The sequence below is a fragment of the Lagenorhynchus albirostris genome, chromosome 14 (assembly GCF_949774975.1).
Source record: "Lagenorhynchus albirostris chromosome 14, mLagAlb1.1, whole genome shotgun sequence".
Lineage (NCBI taxonomy): Eukaryota > Metazoa > Chordata > Mammalia > Artiodactyla > Delphinidae > Lagenorhynchus > Lagenorhynchus albirostris.
Window position 1 is genome coordinate 77,618,643 of NC_083108.1, and position 24,246 is coordinate 77,642,888.

The 24,246-nt window shown below is 46.8% G+C and overlaps 1 protein-coding gene across 5 annotated transcripts in view; it reads left to right on the forward strand.

Annotated features, from left to right (window-relative positions):
- Positions 1-24,246, forward strand: part of SUDS3 (SDS3 homolog, SIN3A corepressor complex component) — a 292,235-nt gene continuing 267,989 nt past the window's right edge. For 3 of the 5 annotated variants that reach the window (XM_060120939.1, XM_060120938.1, XM_060120940.1), the window contains exons 1-10: positions 3-307; positions 2,791-2,860; positions 5,429-5,484; positions 7,299-7,370; positions 9,459-9,478; positions 10,718-10,874; positions 19,291-19,386; positions 20,328-20,389; positions 20,551-20,572; positions 21,748-21,853. In XM_060120939.1, the coding sequence (XP_059976922.1) occupies positions 166-307; positions 2,791-2,860; positions 5,429-5,484; positions 7,299-7,370; positions 9,459-9,478; positions 10,718-10,874; positions 19,291-19,386; positions 20,328-20,389; positions 20,551-20,572; positions 21,748-21,853 (803 nt within the window). In that variant the 5' untranslated portion in view covers positions 3-165. Of the gene's footprint in view, positions 308-2,790; positions 2,861-5,428; positions 5,485-7,298; positions 7,371-9,458; positions 9,479-10,717; positions 10,875-19,290; positions 19,387-20,327; positions 20,390-20,550; positions 20,573-21,747; positions 21,854-24,246 lie in introns of all 5 variants that reach the window. The other 2 variants (XM_060120936.1, XM_060120937.1) reach the window with 2 other exon arrangements.

Sequence of the window (24,246 nt, forward strand, 5' to 3'; positions counted from 1 at the left end):
AGAGCGAGCGCGCGGGGCGGAGCTTGGCGAAGACAGGGAAGGGGTAGCCGCGGCTCCGGCTCTTCGAGTTGGCGGCTCCCTCGGGCGCTGCTACGCGGACGTGGAGTCCGCAGGGCGCGCGGCCGCGGATCCCGGGTGGCACGCTCAGCTGCGGGCAGAAGCGACATGAGTGCTGCGGGGCTGTTAGCTCCAGCTCCGGCCCCGGCTGGAGCGCCGCCGGCTCCGGAGTACTACCCCGAGGAGGACGAAGAGCTGGAGAGCGCCGAGGATGACGAGCGCAGCTGCCGGGGCCGCGAGTCGGACGAAGGTACGTTTTCCCGCGGGCCGGACAACCCCGGGCGGGGATGGGACAGCAGTGGGAGGGGGTGGGGCTGCCTGGGAGAGGGGCGGGGCGACCTCTGGGGTTTGGGGGCGGCGGGAGGGGCCGCCGGGAGGAGCGCGGCTCCCGGAAGTTATCCCGACAGGTGCTGTGGAAGGCGAAGCCCTGAGGACGTTTTATCCCTACAGTTGTGCGGAGAAGGGCCTTAAGAAGCTGTTGTCAGAGCTGTAGTTCCCTTTAAGATTCTGCTCCTCTTCCCCCAGCTGTCTCTGAACCTCAGGTCTTCACTGGTTGGAATGAGAAAGCCATTCATTGGGTCCACGGAGTACTCTTCTCTATTTGGTTCCTGAGAGGCTCAGAGCAAAGCCCGGTTTAGCTTTCTAGTTACCAAGGTGCCTCTCTCCCCCTACCCCGGGGAAATGCTTAAGTCAGCCCCACTTTGGGCAGTGCGGGACAGGTTGGTTAAAAGTACGAGGGCTGGAACCAGGCAAATCGAATTAGGTGTAAATTTGGCTCACTGAACACAGCTTAATATTAGACAATTTATAATACTTAGCTTTCCGAGCCCCAGTTTCGCCAACTGCAGTGAGGCTGTCAGTAGTACCTACTTACTAGCGTAGGTGCGAGAATAAAATGAGATACAGGCGTAAAGCACGTGGCTTGGTCCTTGGTCTAATACTCAGTTTTCACCATTGGGGAAACAGGCACGGGGTTGGGGGGCGGGAGATAGGGATTTGCTTAATGGTCCTCAGGTGTTGTGTTTTCAGTTCCACACTCTTTACATTATGATTACTGCCTCTGAGAGCCTGGCTTTTCAAACTGGGTTTTATAAGGTTGGTAAGTTTGAGAAACACTGGAATGGAGAAAGGAGCTGGCTGCAGGAGGAGAAAGATGAGGAAACACGAAAGGGCAAGAGAGAAGAAAAGAGGAGATAAAAAGAGACGAACATATGGGTGAACAAAATAGGGCCGTGGAATAAAAGCTAGGCCAGTTGTTTGGAATCAGGAGTATGTTATATTCATCTCAGTTCTCCAAGTGCCAAGTACTGTGGCTGGCTGGCACGTGACTGCTCTGGGTAGGCTTCTTCACTGAAGGAGGGGGAAAGGTAGGTGGAGGATTGAGTCTGCAACAACCTTTAAAAAGTCAGCTGTGGGCTTCCCTGGTGGCGCAGTGTTTGGGAGTCCGCCTGCCTATGCAGGGGACACGGGTTCCTGCCCCGGTCCGGGAGGATCCCACGTGCCGCGGAGCGGCTGGGCCCGTGAGCCATGGCCGCTGAGCCTGCGCGTCCAGAGCCTGTGCTCCACAACGGGAGAGGCCACAACAGTGAGAGGCCCGCGTACCGCAAAAAAAAAAAAAAAAAAAAAAGTCATATGTATGTGAAGATACGAAATTGAAGAAATGAATTACAATCTGGTTAAACTACATTTGAAGACAAGGCTTAACCAGAGAATTTGAATGTGAATCACTTGTACTGTTTTTTAATGCCCACAAGGGGGAGTAGTGAAGCAAAAATTGATTTTTGTTCCCCACCCCTCAAGTAGGGCTGTTGAAGTTAGGTAGACACTCCAGCCGTTTGCTTATTCTAAAAACAATGTTTATGTAGAGAATGGACTTGAGGACACGGGGAGGGGGAAGGGTAAGCTGGGACGAAGTGAGAGAGTGGCATGGACATATATACACTACCAAATGTAAAATAGATAGCTAGTGGGAAGCAGCCGCATAGCACAGGGAGATCAGCTCGGTGCTTTGTGACCACCTAGAGGGGTGGGATAGGGAGGGTGGGAGGGAGACACAAGAGGGAGGGGATATGGGGATATATGTATATATATAGCTGATTCACTTTGTTATACAGCAGAAAGTAACAACATTTTAAAGCATTTATACTCCAATAAAGATGTTAAAAAAATTAAAACCAATGTTTAAAGTGTTCTGAAACAGTTTCTGTTTGATCTTCTTGTCTTGTTCCCTCTCCCTTTGAAAATATTTCGGTTATTAGAGTTCCTTTAATTGTTTTGGATTCTCATTTGTATATATGATGTAAAATCTTTTAGGGGTTCAAACTGGCATTTACCAGAAGAGAATGTACATATTAGGTTGTTTAGGAGTAGTGAGCAGGGCTTGCTGCCTGTAGTTTTCCAGTCTTAACACCCACATATCCTTTAACTGAACTGCCAGCGTTGTTTCTTCTGAAGTCGCAACCTTGACTGTGACCACCTGTGTCTGATGCACTCTGTTCTCTGGCTGCACTTCAGATAAAGGCAGGCTCTTTGGATAAATCTGGCTGTGTACAAGTTGGAAATGGCGTTTTCTTTTCTGAAGTAATTAGATGTAATGTTTTTCATTGATGGCTTCACACAGGCCTGCATTGAGTATAAATTCATTTTATAGAAGTTTGTGAAGTGTCACTGTGTCAGGTGATACCAACTCTACGAATTACGATTTTAACAAATCTTCCCTAATTTTTTACACAGACACTGAGGATGCTAGCGAAACCGACCTGGCAAAGCATGATGAAGAAGACTATGTAGAAATGAAGGAACAGTGAGTATGGTTTTTACATTTCTTCTTTGGAATACAAGGGCATCTTTAATAGTGATTTCGTATGTAATGGTTTTCACGTAGTGCTTCCAAAGACCATGCATATGTGTGCAATTTCCCCCCTTTAAATTTGTCACATTTAATCACTCTTCCTGTGATAAGAATCTTTTGAGGGAAGGCTAGAAAGAATCTGGAGGGAAATGTTCCTGGGAAATAAGGCCGTGTAACAGGAGAGAACCCTTGCCTTTTTTTTTTTTTTTTAATGTGAAGACCACTGCCCAGAGGGGGGAAATGGTGTTTCACAGCTCCTTGGTTCTTAGATGGGCGTGACCCCACCTGAGCACTGACTACTAGCTGGACGGCGATGCCTGGAGAGCTCAGGGAGACCAGGATTGGAGAGCAGGGCTCCAGACTCCTCCAGTGCCCTTTCCCCTTACCCACATCCGCACCCAGGCCTCCAGCAGAGCCACACCTCAGAGAAACTAAAACCACTCCCTCTAATCGGAAACTTATGGGCAAGACAGTATAACAGATCTGATAAGTATGTGTGGAATGTATTTTGAGGATCTTGATTCTGTTTTTTAAATTCTTTACCATCAAACTGGATGATCCACATTCCTTTCCTTATAGAATGTTTTCTGTATACACGAATGTTTTGTGACCATCATCTGGATTCTGTCATCCTTTTCACGCTTTGGAATCCAAAGGGGAAGCTCAGCTAGATCTGACCAGTGCCAAATAAAGGATTGCTTTAATAACTGATGTGATTTTTCTCACAGCTTCAGCCCTGAAACTGTGCTGGCTTTTTATTTTACTTGTACTCTCTCCAGGTTTCTTACTGACTTACCTGGACCCATTTGAGATGTATTTTTACATACCTATTCTTTTTCCAAATCTGAATTTTGTTGTTTACTTCTTGACTCTGTTAATACTCTCTTTCAAAGACCGACTAAGAATTCAAAGACGTAGTCTGGCACACTCACTGCGGTGGAAAATTATATACGGAAAATTAAACACCATTTCCCCCCTCTGGCCAGTGGTCTTCACATTAAAAAAAAAATTAAATATTGGGTTCCAAATATTGACTTCCTGTGTGCAGCTTACTCATCCTGTCCCTCTCCTATACTTGGTGTGTTTAAGTGAACCTACCCCTTAATATTTGATGGTGTAGAAAATAATTTTGATTAAAATTGAATGCTTTTTGTGATTCAAGATGAGCATTGAAAGCATCAGCATTCTCCCTAAAAGAATCAGGCCTTGAGACTTCCCTGGTGGTCCAGTGGTTAAGACTCCACTCTTCCAATGCGGGGGACCGCGGGTTCCATCCCTTGTCAGGGAAATAAGATCCCACATGCTGGGCAGCGCAGCCAAAACAAAAAACAAAAAAGGCCTTCCGTGTAATTCTGAGATTCTGCCTACTCTTCCTCAGCCTGTAGACAGACAGGTTGTGTTTGCAGCCCTTACTGGAGTGATCGAGAGGCTGCTGTGCCTGTTACCTGTTGGACTGGTTGCAAGTCCTGTTTCTGTCACTGTGAAATTGGGGTTTTTGGGGTTTTTTTTTTTTGCGGTACGCGGGCCTCTCACTGTTGTGGCCTCTCCCGTTGTGGAGCACAGGCTCCGGACGCGCAGGCTCAGCGGCCATGGCTCACGGGCCCAGCCGCTCCGCGGCATGTGGGATCTCCTCAGACCAGGGCACGAACCCGTGTCCCCTGCATCGGCAGGCGGACTCTCAACCACTGCGCCACCAGGGAAGCCCCGGGGGGGGGGGGGTTCTGGTAGAAGCAAAAATATTGCTGAAACGTGACTGACGTGTGAAATCCACCATTCAAACAGACTTACCAGGGTATATAATTGCCTATAATCCATTCAGCGTGAGGGGGGTGAAAACATGCCAGGTTCTTTTGCTTTGTGTGTACTGTGTGTTCTTATCCCACTGGGGCTGCAAATAAATCCTGCATTTTAACTTTTGTTACTGAATTGCTGTCATCTCTCTGATCATAAAAGAGAAGTGTTTTTAAAAATGACGTGACGGTTTATTAACGTAGTGCTTACACAGCAGTGCTGTCTATATAGAAAAATGTGCTGGAGGCATAGTCTTATTCCTTTGGAACTTATGATCTGATTGTAGAGTTGATATGAGACCTGCATTTAACGCTTTTTACGTTTTGTGTGTATGTCACGCTTCTGAATCCCCAAGAAAATTGGCTTCACACTTCCAGTCTTTCTGTGTGTGTTCTTGCCTAACTGTGTTTGTCATTTATTTATTTAAACTTGCATGTCTTCGTATTTGTAGATTTTAGACTGATTCTCTAAAGGTGAGAGAACACCAGAGAATCTGCAAAGCTGGGATACCATTCAAACCACAGAATCCTTGTCCCTTTCTGATCCCTTTAGCTGTGGGCACATTTTAAACCACCAGCAGACTTTAGTTTTCTCTCTCCCTAAGGGACATTAATGACATTTCCATAAAAGCCCAGGTAATTTCTGCATGTAGATTATTATTGAATTGGGTATTGGATATTTTTGTCTCTGAGTGTGGCTTTCCTTTTTTTTTTTTTTTTTTTTTTACAGGATGTATCAGGATAAATTGGCTTCTCTCAAGAGACAGTTGCAACAACTGCAAGAAGGTTGGTGTGTGATTTAATCCTTCTTTTCTAAACATACTTCCTAATATCACACACCTTTGAAATCTGTGTATTTCACTTCTCAGTGAAGTGGGAGTGATTTAAAATTTGGTCTGGCTGATTTTAGCAGTCAGTAAAGTGGTAGTTTTCAGACTTTTTTGAAATCTCAGTTAAGGCCTTCTGCAGAGCAAGAACTGGAAACCGCCATGCCTAAAGCTGGCTGTTTTTAGGAGAGATGCTGTTACTAAGGATAAATATAATTGTACTGTTCTTTCTAAACGGAATGCTAACGAGCTGTGGGTCGTTCTCACCGTGTTTTCTCTTTTTACTTTGTAAACTACAAGTGGGTCGTGTCTTGTCCAAGGCTGTTTGCTGTCAGAGGCATTTCAGCAGTGGGTGAAGAGCACAGGCTCTCCATTCCTGTCGCGGGCTTGAATCCCACCTGCACTGCTTTCTAGAAATTTGACGTTGGGCATTTCACTGTCTCTTGCTTAATTTGTCTTCTAATCTGTGAAATGAAGAAAGTAGAGGCAGGTGAGATTGTGTGTGAGGGGCGACCAGCACCGCTGGGCACCCGGTGACAGCCCAGCGTCGGTGGCTGCTGTCAGTAACTCTTCAGCTTGATTCTGTGGGGTCCCCGGCACTGAAACTGCTTCTCCATGAGGTACTTCCATTGCTTGGAGCAGCCCATCTTACATTGATTTCTCCTTCATAGTGAAACATGTTCCTGTGACTTGCAGTCACATACCTTTGTTTTAGTTTTTCTTCCGATGGTAATGGAAGTATTGCCAGAGAAAGAAATACGTCCCACTCTAGCAGGTCTGTAAAGTGTGCCTGGCAGGGTTGAGTGGGGGATTTTGAAAAAGATACCATTAATATAGCCCACTGGGGACTTCCTTGGTGGTGCAGTGGTTAAGAATCCGCCTGCCAATGCAGGGGACACGGGTTCGAGCCCTGGTCCGGAAAGATCCCACATGCTGCGGAGCAGCTAAGCCGGTGCGCCACAACTACTGAGCCTGCACTCTAGATCCTACGAGCCACAACTACTGAGCCCATGCTCCACAACAAGAGAAGCCACCGCAATGCGAAACCTGTGCACCGCAACAAAGAGTAGTCCCTGCTCGCCGCAACTAGAGAAAGCCCGCGCACAGCAACGAAGACCCAACGCAGCCAAAAATAAATTAATTAATAATAAAAATCCGTATATATAGCCCACTGAAGCATTGTCATCCGAAAACACTTCCCACGCTAATTGGGACCCTCATTAGTTGCTCAGGGAAGAGCCATTTGGTCAGATGCTGTACTGAGCTGTCCATTAATGTCACTAGCCACACGCGGCTCTTTAAATTTAATTAAATAAAATTAACAGTTCACTTCCTGGCTTGCACTAGCCCCATTTCACGTGCTCATAGCCACATGTGACTCGGGGCTGTCATACTGGACAGGGCAAAATAGACCATTTCCACTGTTGCACAGCAAGTTCTACTGGATGGCGTTGATCTAGACCTTACTGAGGGAGAGTGAGCTTTTTCCAGGAAAGGGAGGCCCGCAGACCGAAACTGGCAGCGAGTGATGAGAGTCACTGGTGGATGGGTGCAGCTTTCTTCTACTCCTCACTTGCTAGAGAGTCTTAAGGCCACTGGTTGGGGTTTCTGCTCTGCATCTTGCTTGGGAACCAAGTTACCTCTACTCACGGGTACCTTTCCATGGTGTGTGTTTTACTCTAATGTTATTTAAAACATTCAGTGTCGGTGCTAGAAAACCGAAATGTAGAGCAGTTTGATCTTCATAGTAACTATTTTGTAACTCTCAATCAGGTACATTACAGGAATATCAGAAGAGGATGAAAAAACTAGATCAGCAGTACAAAGAGAGGATACGAAATGCAGGTGAGGCCCTCTCTTAACTGGAAATAAATCCTCGTCAAATTTTCCTCCTTTGGCTGATCATCGATTGGGACGTAATGTGGCCAGAAGAGCCATTCTCCAAAACGTGTTTCAGCTATCCCATTGTGGGGCGAGTTTGGGCGAAGAGAGACTCCAAAGCTGCACTTATGTAGGACTGTTCATCTTCTTCCCCAGTGAGAGGCCTTAGGCTGCTGTCCTTTCACTTTCTGATCCATTGACTTTCCAGCTTTCTATGGACGGAACCTTTCTTTGTTTCCTTCAGTGAGTAGATGCCCATGTCCGTCAAGGCACAGAAAAGGAGCTGCAGGGAAGGTGGGCGATAGAGCTGCTGTGGTGACCCAGCACCCCTCTCCCTGCCCCACTCTAAGTTCCTGAGGCATCTCCTCAGGCATCTTTAAAATCCTCAGCCTTCTTCCTGGAGCCCCTTTTCAGCAGGAAAAGGGGGTGGTGCTGTGGAGGCTGAGGTCCCAGGTTGAGGGCTTCCTCCCATCCCTTAAGGGCTTAAGGCTTTTAGCACGCTTCTGCTCTTGGAGCCTCAGTTTCCCCATTTGGAGAGAGCGCTGCTAATATCTCGTGGAACTGGTTTGAGATGTAAGGAGGGAAAGAAAATTGATGTGAGCCATTTCTCTTAAGCGAGCACTGCAGGGTGAGTGTTGATTTGTCTTTCTGAATTCTGCTCTCGATCCTGTGCTCGGTGTCTTTCATAAACATCCCCACCACCCCTGCCCCCAGGTGAAAATGCAGAGGGGCTCCTGAATCAGTCACACCTTGAGCTTGAAAAAGCACAGTCCGTGTGGAGCTGATCCACCTGCTCTTGTTGTGTCTGGCGTCTGGCTGCTTTGAAACAACCACCACCAGCTCCGAGAGTGCTACGTGTCGCTTGACTTCCTGGTGCAGAGGTGAAGTCTCCGAATGGTGCAGACTTCAGATACCTGGCCCGTTCACACGGGTACGGGTCTGCAGCAGTCAGGAGTGAGTGTGTTGGGCTGGGTGCACTTGGGCTCATGTGCCTCACGCTTCCCGGTGCCAAGGTGATGAGGATTTCTGGGGGTTAGAAAATAGTGAGTGGCTGGTCCGTTTTCCTCAGTTTTCTCATTGAACAGTTGATGGATGTCTAGATTCTTCATCTCGAGTTCTTGAAACTCTCAAGGTTTTATGTGTGACTGTGCGTATGTGCTCTTTTATGGGGAGATGGATCCGTAGGATCCTTCGGGTCTGCAAAGGAGACCATGGTTAGATGGGAACAGCACCCCCTGGAGTTACCGCTCCACCAACAGTCTTTGTGGACCGTTTGCAGCAGCTCAGATGTCACCCAGAAAAGAAGCCGTGGACCTGTTTGGTTTCACATGCTCAGTGTGCACAGGACCTTAGAGTCGAGAGGTCGGGGAGCTGCTGAGTAAACAGGCGCTGATCTGGCGCGCAGTGGGTGCTCAGTAAGCTGCTGATACCGGGCAGTGGATACTCTGAGGTGTCTGAGAGGGGCTTGGTGAGCGAAGGGGCCTCAGAAAAGGCCTCAAGGAGGAGGCTGCAGTAGTCTGAAACTCTGAGTTGCGGTCAGAGACCAGAGGACATTGCAGGTGGAGGCCTGGGTGTGAGCAGAGCCGCAGGAGGGCTCGGGACCTCTGCCCTCTGAAAGCTTGGGGAATGCCCTTCCTCACCACGCAGAGCCCTGTGCGAGGGGCTTTAAAAATATCCATGTTGCCTCTGCTTCTGGAGTAACTGCATTGCTCCTTCTCCCTGCCCTGCAGGACTGCTGAGGGTGTGTTCTGAGTGGAAGAAGGGCTAGCTTCTAGCTCTTACTGATTTCGCCAGGGCAGTTTGGTTCCTGCTCGCTTTCACCCTTGGGCAGAGCTGCCAGAGCGCATTCTGTTCAGGGTCAGATTTTAACTAGACACGCATGCTTCTCGCATCCTACCCCTTCACACATATCAGCAGCTTACTGACGGAAACAGTTTCTCCTTGCAGCCGTGTTTTCAGAAAGCAATTACTGCTTCTAAATGAATCCTAACGTCACTGTCTAGAAAGGTGGCATAGCCTGGTGAATCTAATTGCATGTTTTATCTCTTTCAGAACTCTTCCTCCAGCTGGAAGTAAGTACCACGGGTCTTCTGGGCTTGCAGGCTCATTCTGAGACTGGAATCTTGCTCTCCCAACCGATCCAATGGCCTTTCCTTCCATTACCACGTAGACAGCTGGGAAGCCCCCCGGAAGCCTCCATCAGTGTTCTGTTTGACTAAAGGACATTTGGTCTCAGTTCAGAAATTCCATCTATTCGTTTGTTGGTTGGGCAGCTTCTGCTTATCACAGAGGGGCTAGGGGATACTCACACTTGACCGCTTTCTTGTCGACGCTTATCTCACGTTAAAGCTATTTGGGAGTATGTCTGAATTATAATGGCCTAATAGTTTGTTATATTGGTCCTCAAAGCAGCCTGGTCTCTGAATTGGCTCCGTTTTACAGCTGAAACCCTGGTTGGGTCGGAAAGATGGATTAAGATCTTTCACTTAGCAGACGTCTGAGTGCTGGTTGCATGTGAGGTGCGGCGCTACAGGCAGAGATGAGGGCTGGAATCTTGGGTAATGTGCTTGCTCCCGGGAGGCTGGTGTGTGTGTGGGGTGCGGCGGGGTCATAGTTTATCAAAGCCGCGTTATGAGAGACGGTGTTAGGACTGAAGTCAGTGCAACACACACGGCCACAGCCCAGGGGGTCACAGGGTCCACAGCCGTAGCCCACCAGGAGCCCCCTTGTTCTTCACTTAATGCAACAGTGAGATTTGGAAAGTGGATGCGTATGCATTTATTTTACTCAGTATAATTTCAGGGTTTGGGTACCTCGGGGTTCAGGCACCTAAGAAGTGATCCTGTCCTCTTGTTGGCCTTTATCTTACTGTAAGCATCAAAAAAAAAATAGAGTAACTCAGGCCGTCTTGACTTGGTATCCTGTAACTATTTTAAATATAGATATTTCATCTGGAATGTACTATTTTCTTTGAAATTGTGTCTTCAAGAGGGTTTATTTACTGTTTCTGAGAAACTTACATTCTGTTTTCCCATACAATCCATAAAATACAAGATGTGGAAGAGAGGAAATAGATCTGAGTCACGAGTGAGGTATGCACATAAAACCAGAAGTGTGGTTCAGTTTCACACATACGTTGGAAAACTTGCTCCCAGACACCCTGTTTCTGAAAGTTGGTGTGTTGACTGCAGCTGTTTCTCTTCTTTCTAGTAAACGTATTTCCTCTGTGCTTGTGCACGGAGCCAGGCTTTGTGTTGGAGCCCTGGCTGCCAGGGTCATGTAGCCCCAGCCTGTGTTTCTCTTTTGCTCAGACTGAACAAGTGGAAAGAAATTACATCAAAGAAAAGAAGGCGGCAGTGAAGGAATTTGAAGACAAGAAGGTTGAGCTGAAAGAGAACCTGATTGCCGAGCTAGAAGAAAAGAAGAAAATGATTGAAAATGAAAAGCTAACGATGGAACTGACTGGAGGTATGAAAGCACCACAGAGCAGGGTCCTGGGAGACCCAAGGAGGACCCTGGGGGGAGGGCGGTGCTCTGGTGCTGACTCCTGTTGGTTCCTCAGCAGAACAGAGTGAGCTGAAAGGAGGGTGGGCTTTCATACGGTGGGTCAGAGTTCTAGCTCTGTCTTGTATTGGCTGTGTGACTTCAGTCAAGCCATTTAACCCCTCTGAGCCAATTTCCCCCTCTGTAAAATGGGGCTGATCATATCTTATCTCACAAAACTGTGGTTAGAAATACGAGTGCCTAGTACAGGGCTCTGTACATAACAGCCGCTGGGTAAATTAAAGGGTAGATCTTTAATAGTGACTGCAACTTCAGGCTTATACTTTATTTAATGTAATTCCTGGGTCGACTGCCATTCCTATCTTGGTTATATTCACAAATTACCCTGGTCCCTCTGTGGTGGTAGGAATCCCTCTGCTTGTTGTTTTTTCATTCTACCTTCATTATGGAAAAAGCATTGTCTTCCTTTGACCCGGGTGCGAGAACAGAGGCTTTGGCTGTGTCATCTGTGCTGTTAGATCCCTTCGCCCCAGGTGTTACTGTGAACATTTCAGAAAGAGTTGTTACCATTTCAGCTGGGATAGCTAAACTGAACTGTTCTCTTGTAAAGGCAGGAAAGTTACGTTAGACTCGGAGCCAGTCCCTCCCTGGCCTTCTAGGATTCAGTCATCTGCATATGGGAACTCAGCAGGTTGTAGGCAAGTTTAAGGGAGAGGCAATATGGGCTGCCTCTTCTGTTGCCATATGTAGACCAACAATGCTGAGAAGGGTACAGGATGGGAATTGGCTTGAACTAGCTATTTTGGAACTTGGCAAAATTTCTTTCCATCAGCAAATATCGCAAGGCACGTCAGTGGTGAGTTTGTCACTTGGGTATGTAAGTGACATGCCTTCGGCACACCCCAAAATTTCACTCTTATAATCATGTTCAGAAGGTCCTGGGGTTCTGGCATGTCTGATTTTTGTCGGGGTCCTTAAGAAATACATTGTTGTTATGTAAGTCCTTGGGGCTGACTTTGAAACTAAAAGTAACAGTTAAGAGCTGTATTTCCCCTTTGGTATTTCTGGTGCTGTTAGCTAACATGGACCTCCCATTGACACAAACTTCTAGCTCCAGTCCCCACGATGCACCGATGATCATGTGGTTGCGTCTAAAGTAAGGGTCTGACTCTTGAAAAATCTCTCTTCTGATACACCGTCCTCATTGAAAGACTTGGCAAGAGGAATGAATTCCTTGCAGACCACTGACAGTGGCTCAGAAATGTGTTTTGGCGAGAATGGATGCTGAAACAGCATCTTCAGAACAGCACCGTCTTATTCTTGTTGAAATGTTTTTTTAATTAAACTGCAAGCACATTGGTACCTTGTCCGGTCCCAGTCGGTGTGCCTGTTTTCTGACCTGCACACCATCTTCTCCGACGGTGGCTCCGGCTGGCATTGACGCCTCATCACTTTCCATTAGAGCCACCAGATGCTCAGAGCCTTCATTAGGCTGGTGGGAAATATTGTCAGTTTATAACTGCTCCCTTTCCATCTGCGGGGAAGGCTGTCATCACCTCACCTGTGATTTGGCAGCCTAATTATTGACAAGCGATAGATGTTGTTTGGCCAGGCAATTTTACAGCTGGAATCTTAACAGGGACAGTAGGCATCCTCAGTGACTTGAGCGGCCAAACCTGCCAGGGTAGAAAAGACAAATAAATGCAGGGAAGTCATTTGTGATGCAGTAAAATAGATTACAGAAGTGCTTAAAGCTATAGCCATGGGCATTAAAGGTACTGATGTCCTTCCTCAAGCCGTTTGGTACCCTCGGTATGGAAAGCACTGCCAAGGTAATGATGGAGCGTCTAAAGAGAAGGCACTGGAGCTAGAAGGATAATGAGCGCTTCCACAGATGGTGCTGTTACGGTGTCGACTTAAAGGTCTGGTTTCCTTCCTCTCACCGAGTGACTGATTTCACTTCTGTGGATTGATGCCCAGTATCAGTGTTGCCTAGCTCTGCCCAGAAAACATACTTCCTAAAATCTCCTTCTCCAATTCAACATGAAGATCTCTTGAAAAACAAAGTGGAGTATGAGGCCGATGAGAAGCTTAAACCAGATAACACATTGGAAACAGGCGTACCCAGTGACCTGCTCTGTCCAAACAGGATTTCCGCCTTTCCAGCCGTCTGTGGGAATTGGTGGGACGTTCTCTTCACCGCCTGAACCACCGGTGGAGAACCTGGGACAGCTGGGTTGTGCGGGCAGAAAGGTGTACTGTCGGCAGAGGAACTGGGATGGATTATAGGTCGGTGATTCCCCCACCTTGAATGCGTGTGTGAGTCAGCCGGGGGTCTTGATAAAATGCAGATTCTGGTTCAGGGGGTCTGGGGTGGAGCCAGTGATCCTGCAATTCTAACCACCTCTCCGGGGCTGGTGATGCTGTTGGTCAGACCACACTTGGAGTAGTGAGATTATAGGTGGAATTACCTGAGGGTGACTTTTCTCTGCAGCTGAGGCCACGGTTCTCAGTAACCCCAGGAATCAACGAGAGCTTCATGAGCTTGAAAACCTGGGGCACTCTATCATTTTTAATTCATGTGTCCTCTTACCTTACGCCAGCCACCTTTTCTCCTTTCTGCCAACCGCCCGACTAACTGCCACTTTATCTTTAAGTTCTTGCCTCACCAGGGGCATCTTTCAACCTTCAGGCCCCTGTGGAAGTTGTTCATGACCTCAGTAAAGCCTGTGAGGTTCCTTTAGAAGATACTGGATTCAGGGGACTTCCCTGGTGGCGCAGTGGTTAAGAATCTGCCTGCCAGTGCAGGGGACACGGGTTCGAGCCCTGGTGCAGGAAGAGCCCACATGCCGCGGAGCAACGAATCCCATGTGCTCCGTGGGAGCGCTACTGAGCCTGCGCTCTAAAGCCCACGAGCCACAACTACTGAAGCCCGCGTGCCTGGAGCCTGTACTCTGCAACAAGAGAAGCCACCGCAATGCGAAACCTGCACACCGCAACGAAGGGTAGCCCCCGCTCGCTGCAACTAGAGAAAGCCCGCGCACAGCAATGAAGACCCAATGCAGCCATAAATAAGTAAATAAATAGTTAAAAAAAAAAAAGATGTTACGGGATTCATAGCGGGTGGCATGAGTAATGATAACATCAAATAGAAGCTCTGAGTGTTTACATCGAGCCAGGTATAATATAAAAATACTACAGCTGCCGCTGAAGGCTGACAGATGTGGTTGAATCCCAGCCCAGACATGAACTTGGTTCTGTGGTGGAGTTTTGCCATTTGACAAGGACACGATAGATCCCGCTGTGGAGGTTTGGTGTAGAGGTGAGAAGAGATGGTGCCCCGAGTGGCTGGCATGCAGAGTGCACACTAAGGGCTGGGGAAGCTGTGACCTCATTGAGCTCCTGAGACTCCTGTGATGACTTGGCGGGGCAGGAGTGCAGGAAGGGAGCCATTTGCTCCAGTGCCCCAGTGAGGTGGTGCTTAAGCCAGACTTGGGCCCCAAGCGTGTTCTCTTAACCACCGCATTATACTGACTCTAAATCCTGTGGACTCATGTGGTCCAAGTGCTTCACAGAATGAGGTTGTAGGGAAGTCTCTGTCCTCGAGGAGCTCATGTCCTCATAGTTACAAGACTGAGACGGTTTCCATGCTTTCCCCAGTGTGAGGTAGTTTTGAGAGAGGGGCATCCTAAATAAATGAAGGTAAAGATGTGTCAAGCTGGTTTTCACTGATTGTAAAACATCAAGAGGCACATGTGGTTATACAGGAGCAGAGTCACCGGAACAGGTGCCCGTGAGCAGGAGGTCAAGGCGAGAAGAGGCCCCACACAAATGTCAGGGGAGGGAGGATGGAAGAGGGGACCTGGATTTGGGGTGGGATGGGCTTGTCCCCAAGACGTTCCTTCTTGATGATGCTGTTGTGGAATCCAGGCCATTGAACGGGGTTGAGGATGCAGAGCGGTGGGCCTTGATCAGTTCGCTCTTGAAATGCACCCCTGTGTTACGGGCAGCTGTGGCCTAATGGAAATTGGTCCCTTCGTTCCTACCCTGGTTTGGCCCCCGATGACCTAACCCTGATTTTTATCCACCCCCCCCACCCCCCACTTCAGGCCCCTGTTTGTGGTCACCATGCAGCCTGGATTTGTGATGTTGCCATTAGAGTGGGGTGTCCTGGGGTTTGGTCCAGGCCTTCAGTCCAGCCCCGTGGCTCGCTGCCCCTGGTTTGGGGGTAATTGCCCATCGGCTGCAGTGTCGGCTCTGCTGAGGCTTTTCTGTCCCATTCTTACTTAAAAGGATGTTCCTTTGAATCCCTGCAACTAATTTTTTTTTTTCAGTAGCTAAACAAGTGTGAGTTTGTTTTCATGGTGCAAGTATGTTAAAGTGAAGTTAAAGTGAAGCTTTTACTGCATCTGTGCCCTGTAGGCGGGTGGGCTATTGGAGTGAATGACTCTGCCTTGAGAAGTGCAGAGCCAAAAGCCAGCCAGTACCCCATAGTTGTGTGTTAAAAGGTAATTAGCGTTATCAGGACTATGTCTCCATAGGGCTGTGGCTTAGTCCTGCCTCATCCTGCGCTCCCATTTCTTAGCCAGCAGGCCCATCTGGAGAGCAGACCAGTAGGATTTACACGATTCAAGGCCACGTATACACAGTGGTGTGGAGGGGAGTTGTGCACCTGGTCTCATCGCTTGCTTGGTGTTTTCTGTCACGAATGCTCCCCTGCCTCTGGTTTAATTGTTGGACGTTCAGTTAGATTCTGCACATTTTATCCTCACTTATTCACAGGAAGCAGACCTACAAATAGGCCTCTGGATTAGGGAGGCTTTCTGGTTGAAGCCAGTTGGAGATGCTTTGTGCTTGGTGCGTGATGTCCGAGAGGAAGCTATTTCCTGCTGGAGTGCCTTCTCCAGGGTGGCCACACTCCAAGGTCTGAGTTTCAGTTCCAGAAGTTTGGGTTTTGTCAGTGCACCTAGATTGAGCCCTTGGGGCTCCTGACCAAACTCCCAGGAGACAGATGTTAATAAACCCAGCCTGACATATATACAATGGAATATTACTTAGCCATAAAAAATGAAATTGAGTTATTTGTAGTGAGGTGGATGGACCTAGAGTCTGTCATACAGAATGAAGTAAGTCAGAAAAACAAATACCGTATGCTAAGACATATATATGGATTCTAAACAAAAAAAAACGTTCTAAAGAACCTAGGGGGCAGGACAGGAATAAAGACACATGTAGAGAATGGACTTGAGGACACGGGGAGGGGGAAGGGAAAGCTGGGACGAAGTGAGAGAGTGGCATGGACATATATACACTACCAAATGTAAAATAGCTAGTAGGAAGCAGCCGCATAGCATAGGGAGATCAGCTCGGTGCTTTGTGACCGCCTAGAGGGGTGGGATAGGGAGGGTGGGAGGGAGACACAAGAGGGAGGAGATATGGGGATATATGTGTATGTATAGCTGATTCACTTTGTTATAAAGCAGAAACTACCACACCATCGTAAAGCAATTATACTCCAATAAAGATGTTAAAAATAAATAAAAAATAAACCCAGCCTGCCAGCCTGTTTCTTCTGGTGAGAAATAGGATTTCCAGGCGCACTCAAACCCAGGTGGTCAGTACATCCCATCTTTCTATGAAAAAATCGTCCGTAGAAGCCGACCATGCATACGTGGCTGGGATTGGAACAAAGTGAGTTAAGTAGGTAATCTTACTGTGTAGTTCCGGGCTGTGATACTTACATGTTGCTCTTCCCCTCGAATCACATCCTCCACCTGGACCCCTGGCCAGGACTGCTCCCTCCTCACTCACTCTCCTGGCTGGTGATGGGGACATGCTAATTAATTTTAGCGGCTTCTTCAGAGCACCTTCCTTGTGCTGAAGTAGTCTTTTGGGTAAACTGATTAGGTTATTACCGTGACTAGACCAATAATGTGGATTGATTTTCACCATCTCATACGGAGAATTCGATTATGCTTTCTGCTTTGTGAGTGATGGAGTTATTTTTTTCTGAGTTTTTTGGCCATGGTCAGACTGGCTTTTTCCCAAATCCTTTCAGCTCTACCTTTGCTTGCTTCCATCATGCATCTCCCACCCCGGAGGGTAGGGCACACTTGGTGCCTTTTCTCTGGTGCTCTTTGGTCTTCCAAATTAGCTCTGAATGTTGCAAGCCTCACTGTTGACATCACTTTCCTTCAGGTGTATCACTTCTGTTCCAGCTGTTTGTGCCTTGACTTTTCAAAAAGATCTTTGTATGATTTTTTTCCTGGCTAAGAACATGATAATAAAAACTAGCATTGATTGAACTCTTATTATGCCAGGCACTGTGTTGAGGGCTTCACATGTATCATCTCATGTAATCTTCACAGCACCCTGCGAGGGAAGTGTTATTGATATTTCCAGTTTATGGATGAGGAAACTTGAGACGTAAGAGCATTTACGCAGCCTGCCTTATGTCACACAGCGGCCGCAGGGATACCCACCCACCCGGCCAGTAAGAAACTGGAGAAGGGTGGCATCTCAGCATAGGGTAAGAGATGTCTTTTAGGGAGAAGGCCCCCCTTTCCCAGGGGTGGGTGCGTGTTTGTCCTCCTTCCGTCCCCACTTCTGAATACACCTTTATGAATGTTCATTAGGTCACTGGTTCTGGTCACTTTACTTCCATTCCTGGGGAGAAAAGTCAGTATTGACCATTTCTCTTCTGCAGAAATGCCTTTTGACTTCGTTTGCACAAACCAAGGCCTCTCGGGTCTCGGGAGTTGCGGTGGTGGACGGGCTATGTTGAATTCCCTAAGGCTGTCCTGTCTGCTCTGCACATAGGATGCGTAGTCATGAATTAACTGCATCTAATCATCAGACTTGACCTCATCTAGTTGTTCTGCAGGAAACCCCGTGCAGCCAGCCCCTCCCGTGCGCCAGAACGATGGCTGGGCGTTGGGGTGGAATCCATGCATCTGCTGGGGGAGTGTCCCAGATGCTGGCGGTTGGTGGTAGGGGTTTGTACAGATGCTCTGCTTACTGGGAAGGTGGCGTGACTCCGCGGAAGCCATCACAGCAGGGGCAGTGTCGAGCTGCTCTCCGAGGATGTTGTGTAGTAGTTTCTGGGCAGAAAATAGGAGGGTAGGCGGAGGGCAGCACACACAGGCTTGAAGGCATAGAAAGTAAGGTGCCCTTGGGTAACAGAATAGCTGAAAGCTTGCTCCCGGGCTCTCTGAAGGAAGGAGAAGGGAGGGAGACCGGAAGGGAGACACGGCCTTTATTCTGTAGCCAGTGGCGAGCCATTGAAACATTTCATAGAAAGAGTGATGTGCTAAATGATCCGGTTCATGTCTTCCGAAGATCCCTTTGAGGGAGACAGGGTGTGATGAGGGGATGGAGTTGAGAGGCCGTTCACAGGCAGAAGTGTCATTATCTGGTGGGTCTGATGTGTGGGTGAAGAAAGACAAGTCACAGATGACAGTTGGCTCCGGCTGGGAAGGGTGGGTCGTTGGGGAGATGGCCTTGGGGCCTGAGACATGGGGAAGTAATGGGTTCATGTGGAACCTGGAGAAGAGTGTGTGACATCATGGGGTGTGGGATGCCGTGCAGCGGGGTGGGTGGGGCTGGAACCGGTGACGGGAAATTCACCGGGATCCAGGCCGAGAACTGACTGGACCCCGCAGAGCACCAGTGTCTAAGGAGCAGGCCAGCAGGAAGAACTCCAAGGAGGCAGAGCAGGAGAGGAGAGATCTGTGTGGCCGCTGTGGCGGCAGGCGGGGAAAAGTGTGTGGTGAGGGGTGAGTCGAGGAGGAAGAAAGGAGGCCTTTCTCAGGAGCCCTCAGGGTATCAGTCTAGATAGTCAAGCAGTCACAAAAGGTTATAAAGTAAAATGAAAAGAGCCCAGGTTTGTAAATCTCATGTAAAAATGTTGGGCCTGAGGCCAGAGGCCTCTCAAAGGGCCTTTCATGCCGGTGGGCTCTGGTTTACCCACTCTCTGTGGGAACGGCAGGAATTAGAGAAGACCCAAAGGTTCCTTCTGATCCCAAGACCCAAAGGTTCCTTCTGATCCTACTGCTCTGTGGCCTCTTGATTTGAGGGAGGGAGAGGAAAATTTCTAGTTTCCAGGGAGCCAGAGAGATGCCAGCCGTGGCTGCCGTGGGAGGCTGCAGGGCGGGGCTGTGTCTCAGAGAGGGGTGTGCTCTTAGGTCAGCAGGTCTGAGTCTCCTGAGCACAGACCTCTCGAAAGTCTGATACGGTGTCTGACTCGGGCCATGTGTGGACCAGACGTCCCCGATAAAACACTTCTGATTGGGTGGCTCTGGGGCCGATATTCTTACACTGCAAATTCTTGCTGACTTCAGGTTGGAGTTGGATAGATTCACCCATTCCATTCTTGCCACAGATTCTATGGAAGTGAAACCCATCATGACCAGAAAGTTGCGGAGGCGACCAAATGATCCTGTCCCCATCCCAGACAAGAGACGAAAACCTGCTCCTGATATCCGTTGCATCAAGCCTTAATCACTTTTCTTCCTTTAGACTGTTGAATCCTTTGCTTTTCCATTCGATAGAATACACATGGCCGTGGTCCTTCAGAAATTGTCATGTTTGGCTGGAAAGCACATGTATTTATCCAGGAGGTAGGGGATGGCCATTTTATGATTGGAGTCCTCAATTGTTACTGCTTTGAGTGGGAGGAATTTATAGACAGCAGTTATTTGGAAAGGGACTCTGTGCTGGTTTTGACACTCACTGGGAGATTCATGTGCCTTAGATTTTCCCATCTGTGAAATGAGGACTGTAATACTTGCCTTTCGTACTTCAGTCAGCTATGTCCCCCAAACAGTGGATTGCAAACTGTTGTTTAATTAAAGCAAAAGATCTCAGTCGGACATCAAGAAGCCCCTTTAATCATAACAGTGGGAATGGGAAGGGGACACATGGGGGAGTGTTGTTTCCATCGTCTCGAGGAGATAATAAATAGCCATTTGTACAAAATGGTTTTGTTATTTGTCTGCCACGAGGAAGGGGCATAACTTCACGTTCCCTTCATCTTATCAACTGAGAATTGAAGCTGGTAGGCAAGATTAATCCTGTACCTGTGTGGAAGTCTCAGATCTTTGGAACAAAAGCACTTCACAGATTGAGGATGAAGTTCTTTACTGTGGCCTGGGCTCTCACTGTTGTTGTAGTTACCTATGGAGTCTCATTTCACCTTCTTACCATGGAAGTTTGTAAGATGGGGGGGGATGTGAATTCTTTTAGATACCTGGCTCCATGACATTTAGTAGGAAGATCAAAAAGTTCCAAGAGGCAAACTGTAGAAACATGGTGGAACACACTCTCACTTTGTAGATTCTCAAACGCTGGCACCATTTTGTTTCTTTCTATTTGCTTGGCAGCCATCCTTTTCAGACACGTTCCTTTAACTCTGAACACCCCAGCTAAACTATTTGTTAACAGATGAACAGATCATGGAGGATCTGAGAACGTTAAATAAGGTACAGTTCGATTTTTTTGATTCATTTGAAAGCGTAGGCTTGATGTGGGTTTTCTGCTTTATTTTGTTCTCATTGCTACTTGTTAAATCACTTTTATACCTTTGACACCTTACGTTGTATCTGAAATGATTTTCTCTAAGATTTTTTTGTTCTTCTTACAGCTGAAGTCACCCAAGAGACCAGGTAAGTGCACGGTGTTGCTGGCATTCGTGCAATCTTTTTATCATATTGTTGGAAAAGCATGCGAATACCTGACAGGGAGTTGTTGCAGTTTTCAAAAGCAAAATGTTCATCATTTGCCTAAGAGCAGTCATCATGAAAACTGGAGTGGACCTCATATGTACCTTCCCCTGATTTATTTTTTTTTAATCCTGCTATGTTAAAGTTACTTTGTCTTTTCCTTAGGATTTATTTTAAGAGAGACATTTCCTTCTTTGTAGGCATCAGGCATAAGATTTAAGTGCACATGCATTTCTGAAAATGAAACCAGAAGGGTTTTACAGTGTGAGTTGCTTTGTGGAGTTCAGTACGAGGCACGCTTACCCAGTGGCTTTTCGCAGCTGCTTCTGGTAACGGCCTCTCGGGCTGCTCCCAGTCCCAGCTTACAGAGGAGACCCGCCCAGTGTTCGGGGTGCTTCTGTTTAGAGCAGCACTTAAGGGTCGTTGCTAGGCTGCAAAATAGAATTCTGAACTGACAAGGCTTTTTTTTTTTTTTTTTGGTTTTAAGCGCTGCGATTACTTACACATCCCTCTACCAGCCAAGTCTTGTGAAAGAAAACAAGATTCTTCTCGCTCTAGATAATTACCTTCTGAGAGCTGCCATGGTCCACAGAGATGTCCTGAGTTTCTGAAGGCCTGGTGGGGAGGGGGTTTTGTGAGTGTGTGAATTTAGATGATTTGAACCCACTGCAGTTATCAGCAGTGTGTTAGCTTGACTCCATACATGCCCAGTAACCTGCCCTGCTTTGTAATAAATATTTCTAGAAATGATTCCATTTTTATAAATTTAAAGAGATTTTTCTAGTTCTTGCCATTGGAGCTTCTGATGGTCAGTGTTGCCACAGTCCTACTCTGAGTCACCTTGGGCAAACCCCTTAGCCTGTCCCAGCCTTAGGTTTCAGTTTCCCTTCTGTGTGGTGAGGTTTCTCTTTGCCTTGCCTTCCTCACAGAGTTGCTTTAAGGATTCAGTTAGATGTGATGTACAAGAATTTTGTTGAATTCCCATTTATTACAACTGTAAGGACTTTATCATGATTGTTTCCCCCGTTTTAATAGCATTTCAATGAAAGCATGTTAGCTGGTGGACTCGCATGCTCATGCCACACTTAGTCATTGAAATATCTCTTTGGTTCCTCCAGCATCCCCATCCTCTCCCGAACACTTGCCCGCCACACCTGCAGAGTCTCCAGCCCAGAGGTTTGAAGCTCGGATAGAAGATGGCAAACTGTACTATGATAAAAGATGGTATGTTCTTGGTAAACACAGATTACTCGTTAGAATCTCGAAAGAACCATTTGGAAATAGGGCTGGGGCTGTCTATAGATGTTATTCAGAGCGTGGCTGCTGCTTAACTAAAGGTAGAGGAGCATTTAGAAGTTGTCAGGAGTCTTGGATCCATACGGCTTTTTAGCTCTCTGAAGGCAGTGCTTCCCCAAAACGTGCTCTTCTAGTAGTGGCCCCCCTTCTCTCTCCATGCTGCTTTCACCATACTAGAACTTGTGGTGCCCCTGTAGACTGGCATCAGGGCTTATGTCCCCCTCTGCCCCCTCTTAACTGCACCCCTGTGTGCTAAAATTAATAGGAGTTCTGTGGAAGAAAGGATTTTGTGGTCAGATGAGTTTGGGGGAATGGCCGTGTTAGCTAAGACCAACGGGTTTCATCATTGTAGCACTCTGGGTCCTCTGATATGCTAATGTACACTGAATTTCTGAGATGTTATTAGGTGTTGTTTATTTGACTGAGATACCCTTTTGCATGCAACATCCTGCAGCACGAGTGTTCCAGGAAAAATAATCGGGGGAGGTGTATCCTAAAACGTTACTAGTTTAGATTGAAGACGGTTTGAAACCTTCAGACCACCAGCGTTTTCATTGGGAAGAAAATGGCAAAACAATGTGAAAAACAAATACTCATGCATTTACTCTTTCAACAAATATTTACTGTTTGCTCTGTGACTAGGCATTCTCCTAGGTGTTAAGTCACCGGGACACTGCCACCTTTTCTTTAAATTCAAATTTCTTCCTTTTATTCATTGCCCACATGCAGGCATAGTCTCACTCAGGTTAAGTCATGGCAGACACATAATTGCGTACTGCCTTTCCACTTGTTTATATGTTTTTCTGGGTTATTGTATGATCTCTGTAATTGTCATTTATAATGGTTATATGATTTTTTTGAGTTTCAATATATTTATTTAACCCACAATTCCAAAATTAGAGTTGTGGTTATTTTGAATGTTTTGAACTTTCTTAAAAAACCCCAACACTGTGTTAGTTGATAACCTTATAATATTGTATTTCTGAAGTTGGGAAAAATGCTTAGAGACCTCGTGATGCCTAAAATAAATCAGTTCCACCTCTGAGGCTGCAGTGAGTTAATAACACATTGGAAGATGAAGGCTGGCTCTGTCTGTAAACCGGATCTTTTTTCTTTTTTCTTTAACATTTTTATTGGAGTATAATTGCTTTACAATGTTGTGTCAGTTTCTGCTGTATAACAAAGTGAATCAGCTATATGCATACATATATCCCGATATCGCGTCCCTGTTGTGTCTCCCTCACACCCTCCTTATCCCACTCCTCTAGGTGGTTGCAAAGCACCGAGCTGATCTCCCTGTGCTATGCATCTGCTTCCCACTAGCTATTTATTTTACATTTGGTAGTGTATATATGTCAGTGCTACTTTCTCATTCATCCCAGCTTACCCTTCCTCCTCCCCATATCCTCAAGTCCATTCTCTATGTCTGTGCCTTTATTCCTGTCCTGCTCCTAGGTTCATCCGAACCTTTTTTTTTTTTAGATTCCATATATATGTGTTAGCATACGGTATTTGTTTTTCTCTTTCTGACTTACTTCATTCTGTATGACAGACTCTAGGTCTATCCACCTCACTACCAATAACTCAATTTTGTTTCTTTTTATGGCTGAGTGATATTCCATTGTATATATGTGCCAAATCTTCTTTATTGTTTGATCTTTCGAGGGACACTTAGGTTGCTTCCATGTCCTGGCTACTGTAAATAGAGCTGCAGTGAACATTGTGGTACATGACTCTTTTTGAATTATGGTTTTCTCAAGGTATATGCCCAGTAGTGGGATTGCTGGGTCGTATGGTAGTTCTATTTGTAGTTTTTTAAGGAGCCTCCATACTGTTCTCCATAGTGGCTGTATCAATTTACATTCCCACCAACAGTGCAAAAGGGTTCCCTTTTCTCCACACCCTCTCCAGCATTTATTGTTTGTAGATTTTTTGATGATGGCCATTCTGACTAGTGTGAGGTGATACCTCATTGTAGTTTGGATTTGCATTTCTCTAATGGTTAGTGATGTTGAGCATCTTTTCATGTGTTTGTTGGCAATCTGTATATCTTCTTTGGAGAAATGTCTATTTAGGTCTTCTGCCCATTTTTGGATTGGGTTGTTTGTTTTTTTGATATTGAGCTTCATGAGCTGCTTGTGTATTTTGGAGATTAATCCTTTGTCAGTTGCTTTGTTTGTAAATATTTTCTCCCATTCTGAGGGTTATCTTTTCGTCTTGTTTATGGTTTCCTTTGCTGTGCAAAAGCTTTTGAGTTTTATTAGGTCCCATTTGTTTGTTTTTATTTCCATTTCTCTAGGAGGTGGATTAAAAAGGATTTT